General features: G+C 43.7%; 1 protein-coding gene across 1 annotated transcript; it reads right to left on the reverse strand.

The window, feature by feature from the left end:
- Positions 1–3,981: 3,981 nt before the first annotated feature.
- On the reverse strand, positions 3,982–4,524 carry LOC145677138 (uncharacterized). The gene has a single exon (XM_081747784.1). It carries the CDS (start codon positions 4,522–4,524, stop codon positions 3,982–3,984), a length of 543 nt encoding a protein of 180 aa, XP_081603910.1.
- Positions 4,525–6,558: the final 2,034 nt, after the last annotated feature.

A 6,558-nucleotide genomic window follows, 5' to 3' on the forward strand; every position in this document is an offset into this window, starting at 1 on the left:
AAAGCACGGGTACGGAGACAAGGCAGTCTGTAACGTTCCCTGAGATTTGAGTATTTAGGACATTCAACAAGAATGTACTGAATACTCAGGGGAACTATACACTCCTCACAACACGGACGGTCTAATCCACGCAACAAATAACTATACGTCAGACGAGACTGTCCGCTACGCAGACGCGCAAGCAGCACTTGATCTCGACGATAAGACGAACAAGACGAATTCCACGTACCTAGGAGCGGCTTAACAGCGTGTAATAAATTCTCAAGTGACTGGCCCTAATCCGCTTGCCTGTGAGAGCGCATCAAGTTATATAAATGGTTCTAAAGATCGGAGCAAGGAAATCTATTCTCCAGTGGAACTCCGGCCAAGGCGGCGTTCTTGGCAGCTGCGCCAGCACGTTCGTTTCCCCGGATGGTTACATGACAGGCCAGTAAGCAGACAAAGACGACACAACCCTGTTACTGCAATTGATGGCATCTCACAAGAATGTCCTGCACGATGGAGTGCGTACTAAACACATTCCGTAGACTCAGAACCACGCTCTCGGAATCGGTGCAAAGAAGCACACGACGTAAAGAATGTATGAGAACATGATCCAAGGCAAGCTTAAGTGCAGTAAGTCAGCAGTCAGCAGTAAACACGGAACAAATGCGATGCAAATGGAATTCCGAGTTGCCCTCATCGGTGACAAAGTCACAGCCTAGAAAATCCCCATTCTTAGAACCGTTCGTAAAGAACACATTAAAATTGGAGTACTGATCTAACAGTGCGGCGAACTCCTGCTGGCACACCTGAGAACTAGCGGCCAGTTTCGAATGTACAGACGAACTTAAATCATAGCGAGGTGGATAGACCAGCAATGGTGGAACAGCACAAAAGTGAACCAACGAAAGAGGGGGCCACACGAAATCGTCAGCGAGGAAACCCTCACACGCCCGGATGTACCATGGCGGTCGTAAATACCACCACCACGGTGACATGGTCTACAAGGGTGGTCTGGAATACAACGCACATGCGCAGAATAATTAAGAAGTCTCCTGCTACGATATGCTAAGGAAGATTCATTGGCTTCAATATACAGGCTGGTAACGGGACTAGTACGGTAAGAACCAGTAGCAATTCGAATACCAGGTCATGCACAGTATCAAGCTGGCACAACAAAGAATCATTACCAGACCCATAGGCAATAAAGCCACAGTCTAACTTGGACCGAATTACACTGCGATACAAACGAAGCAGAACATTACGATCAGCACCCCATGTGCGGTGAGAAAGAGCACGAAGGAGATTCAGAGCTCGCAGACAAGAGTACTTAAGATTCCGAATATCTGGTGCCCACGACAAGCGACGGACAGTATAACCGAAGAACAAGCGGTGCCACTAAGATACAAGTCCGGGTCAACAAGGCAAGTACGCTGCCGGCAGAAGTGAACTCATTGGGATTTCTCGGTGGAAAAGCGAAATCCCGTCTCATTCCACCAGCGAACAAGACGATTGAGAGTCAGTTGAAGCTGTCGAGTAATGTCGCGAAGGTGGCGGGAGCGACAGAAAATGACAAGGTCGTCAACATAAAGCAAAACTGACATAGGAGCCTGGATCTGCGAAAGAATACTGTTGACGGCGACAGCAAACAACAGTGACAGCGACAGCAGCAACTGCCTCGTGGAACACCATTTTTTTGCACAAAGCGCTCTGAGAGACTAGATCCTAAACGCACTCTAAAATGGTGCTCGTGAAGAAAATTAGTAATAAATTGTGCCATATGCCCACGAACACCCCAGTCATGTAATATTTTAGGATGCCGTAACGTCGTGTGGTGTCATACGCCTTCTCCAAGTCAAAAAAATATAGCTACAAGATGTTCTCAGTTTACAAAGGCGTCTTTTATTTGACCGTCAAGATAAGCGAGATTGTCAGTAGTGGATCGGAAACAACGAAATACACTTTAAAACTTGCTCAAAAGAGAAGCCGATTCCAAATACCAGACCAGCCGCTTGTTGGCCATGCGCTGAAACAGCTTACAGACACAGCTCGTAAGAGCAATGGGTCTGTAGCTCCTGGGCTAGCTGCGACTTTTCCTGGTTTTCCTGGGAAGTACCAGAGCTTCACGCCAAGCAGGTGGAAAAATCCCTCAATGTATATGCGATTGTACAGTTACAATAAAGCAAGCTAAGTATCGCGGGAGAGGTTCCGCAACATTTTTTAGGTTATACTACCAAGCCTTGGAGCTGTATTGGCCAATTCACGGGGAGCTGAATCCAACTCGACACGGGTGAAAGAATCATTGTAATCCTCGGCGTTGGCGCTACGGAAGTTTAACGGGGTCCACTCTAACCAGGTCCTAATAGGAACGAAAGCTTTAGAATAGTGTCCAGATTGAGAGATAGATGCAAAATACTGGTCCAAAATGGCAGATATCTCTGAAGGATCAATCTTTAATACACCATTGACAGATAAAGCAGGGACATCAACAGAAGAATGAGTTCCAGTAAGAGAGCACACCCGACGCCACGCAGTAGACGTAGGTATGCAGCTACTGATTGAAGAAACATAATCTTTCCAGTTTTGGCGCTTCGAAAGCTTAATAAGACGTCGAGCGCGAGCACGCAGAAGCCGGAACTGCTGAAATTTTCCTTCAGGGGGATGACGATTAAAAATGATAAGAGCACGTCGACGAGCCAATTAGCCTCACGGATCTCCGCAGACCACCATGGAACACGCCGGCGGGAAACGTCACCACCGCATTCTGGAATGAAACCACGAGCAGCATCAAGAACAGTCTGCTCGAAAGTCTCTGAAATAGCAGCTACAGGGAGATCATCACTACAATGAAACTCACTGAGCTCACGAAATGTACGCCAGACAGCACGTTTCAGATTGAAGCGGCGGAGAAGTAAAGGAGGAGCAAAAGGAAGACCATCAAGAAACAGGGGGAAATGATCACTGCCACAAAGATCAGGATGTGCTCTCCATGTCAAATAAGCCAAGAGAACGGCACTGCACATGGAGTGGTCGATACAGGAATAATTACCATGGGCAGTGGAGAAATGAGTAGGACTGCCATGGATGATAAGCCTCTCTCCTCAAGAAACTCCCTTACCTGACGGCCACGACCGTCAGTGCGGACAGAGCTCCATAGACGATGATATAAATTGAGGTCCCCTACAAGCACGACTGGCGCCTCGAGCTGATGGAAGAGCTGAAGCAGATCGGCGGCTATAAAGGCTTCTTAGTGAGGAACGTATAATGAACAAATTGTAACCGGGCGGGGTAAGTATACTGGCTCGGCAACTGTTTGCAGGCGGAAGACAATGTGAATCTCCGAAGAATGAAAAGAATCGAAGACACGTACTGCCACGCCGCCAGCAGCGTGATCAACATTTGGCTTATCACATTGACACATAGTGTACCTAGAAAGAAGGAAAGATGGGGTAGGTTTAAAATGCGTTTCCTGCAAACAGATGAGAACCGGCGAGTGGTGAAATACTAATTGTGTCAATTCCTCAGAGTGACTACAGAAGCCATTAAGGTTCCACTGAAGAAACGCCATACTGGAAGAGATCAAGGCGAACTTTCCCACGAGGTCCCATTACAGTACGCTCCACGTCCATCATTTCGCCCTGCACAATGTCAGCTTTCAAAGAGACTGCAGATGGTTTACAAACTGGGATAGATTTCTGTCTCTTAGAAGAGAGAACCGCATCATTGAGCCTGCGTGTATGCAGGCTAATCTTGAGGCCAGGGAAATAAGGCGATCGGCGATCTGCTGGAGTACGCCGAAGACCAGCACTAACAGGAAGAAGTGGGGTTTTAGTAAGTTCGCTAGTGGATGCTGCTGGGGTCTTGGGGTCACTACGATTCTCAGGAACAGTATCTATCTAGGTGGAAACGTTGGACGTTTATGTCGGGACGTTTGTGTCGCTACGGATTTCTGAGAAACAGCTGCAAATGGGGCAGAAAGCGAGGGACGAATACTGTCCTTTAAGCAACACTTGTCGTCAGAAGCTGACATCTTCTCAACGACCATGAGCTCTCGAATACGTTTCTCGCGTTGAAAAGCTGGACAGTCCCCAGCCCAAGCAGAATGCTCACCCTTTCAGTTGACGCACAAGGGCTTGGTCGCTGTACAGGCTCCGCACCATGACCATATTTTCCACAATTTGCACAAAGAGCAGCACTCACGTTACACGACGTAATGGTGTGCCCATAATGTTGACATTTGAACCAGCGCAAGGGACTAGGTATATATGGTAAAACTCTTAAACGATAGAAACCAGCCTTCACGTAATCCGGAAGTGTGAGCAAACTGAAAGTAAGAATCAGCGACTGTGTAGCTACGAGTTCACCTGACTTCTTACTTTTGATGCGAGCGACATCTATAACATGTTGGTCCACTAACTCAGATTTAATCTCCCCCTTGGTGGCATTGAGGAGATCCCAACACGATATCACCCCTCTAGAAACGTTCAGTAGACGATAGGGTTCTACTGGCACGTTCACCGGTCCAATAGAAGTCAATATCATTAGCTTCGCCGTTTATTTCTCGTCCATCGTTTCCACCAATAAAATGCCATTCCGTAATTTCTTGATGTCTTTAACCTGTCCGGCTTGATAAGTTATAACTTTATTAATAACAAAAGGGGATAAGCAATTAATAGTACTCGGACGGTTTTGATCAGAATTGGTACTGTTAGCACCTTTATCTTTAATTACAAGATATCGGACAACAGGGGTCACGATACTTGTCTTTTCCACTATTTCCTTATCACTTGGTTTGGGCTTCTTCCGTTAGGGAGAACCGGGATCAGTTTTTAAAGATTTTGTACCCATAAGAATAAGAATTTAATGAAACATTTATAAAGGAATAAAAGGGTGTAATGCAGGGTGGATTGATTTAAATCAGTCTGATTTAAATCACGATTTTAATCAAGATTTAAATCAGTTTATTTTTTTAATAAAAATCGTTGATTTAAATCAAATTCCGAAATGAATTAATTTAAAGTGAAAGTAAGTAAAATCCCGTTTCTCTTCTGTTATTTCGATTATGGAAGATAATAATCATAATACAATGAGACTCAAATGTATGTAAGCACAGTATGAAACGATTATCATGTAGGGAACGAACAGGGAAAATCCCGTTTGAACGGGTTACAGGTGAACCCTGCTTTCTTCTCTTTGTAACACATGGTTTTAAAATTTCTATTGCAACGGGGAAATCACCATGGACATTTAAGATGAAAATTATTTTGTGTCCACATCTATTTGTTTGTTTCCAGATAATAGGGGCGTATTTAGAGGGGTCCGATCCCCTCTCCGAAACAAAAAATAAAAATTGATTTTAAAATTTTGGGCGAAATTTATGTACTAAATACATAGAAGTTCCTCGGGATCGTAATACGACAAATTTTGGATGCGTTAAAATATCGAATAATACTTTTGATAAAGTGGATACTTGACTCCATTGCAGAACATGCCGCGATCTGCGAGTGATCGCAGAAAATTTGCCGCGCCTGTGCAGGAAAAATTGTCAGAGGAAATAAAATAACCAATAGAAAAGTATAAAAACGTGCCTGCTATGTACAGATGTCTTAAATACACGAACAACTCGCATTTGAACTGTTTTTCACGTCACATAAAGCATATTTTTAACAATCACAAGTCTTCTGCTGGAACTGATCATCTTGATTTTTTTATTTTGGAATTCCTGCAAAAAATTTTTGACTTACAAAAGCTTATCGCATAAAGACAAAGAAAGTTCTGCCATCGGCTAATATATAGGATCAGAAAACGATATTCACGAAGAAATTAAATATCGACTAAAAGCAGGGAATTCGTGTTATTATTCAGTTCAAAATCTCTTATCGCCGCGAATTGTGTTGAGGAATTTGAAGCTTTAAAATATATAAAACGAAATTATGCCTGTTGTGCTGGATGGTTGTGAAACATGGTCGCTTACGCTGAGGGAAGAACGCAGACTGAAAGTATTTGAGAATAAAATCCTGAAACGAATATTCGGAGCCAAAAGGAAGGAAATGAGGAATGGCGAAAACTTCATGATGAGGAACTGCATAATTTATACCGTTCACCAAACACTGTTAGGGTCATCAAAACTTGAGGCTCAGGTGGGCAGGACATGTAGCGAGAATGGAAGAAACTAGGAACGCTTTCAAAGTTTTAACTGGAAGTTCAATCGGAAAACGACCATTAGGAAGACCTAGGCGCAGATGGGAGGACAATATTAAGGTGGATCTCGCAGAAATAAGAATACAAAATAGAAACTGGATTCAGTTGACTAAGGATAGAAGTCAGGAGAGCTTTTGTGAACATGGCATTGAACCTCCGGGTTCCATAGGTCATAGAGTGAGTTAGTTAATATTAGGCAAAATTTATGTACTTTATATGTATTTCGTGCCGCTAGCTAGTTCCAATTGTTTAAAAATATGCCCCTGCCAAATATCAGTAACTTTCGTGAAAAGAAAAGTGTCGTGTTGATATACATTGCTCTACTTTTTCCTTAATGCTTAAGAAACATTGTTTGAAATTGAATTAATTCAAAAT

Source organism: Thermobia domestica, unplaced genomic scaffold, assembly GCF_964235325.1.
Source record: "Thermobia domestica unplaced genomic scaffold, izTheDome1.hap1.1 HAP1_SCAFFOLD_650, whole genome shotgun sequence".
Lineage (NCBI taxonomy): Eukaryota > Metazoa > Arthropoda > Insecta > Zygentoma > Lepismatidae > Thermobia > Thermobia domestica.

Coding starts and splice junctions, on each gene's coding strand:
- LOC145677138 (XM_081747784.1), bottom strand. CDS start 4,524: ATGATATTGACTTCTATTGGACCGGTGAACGTGCCAGTAGAACCCTAT.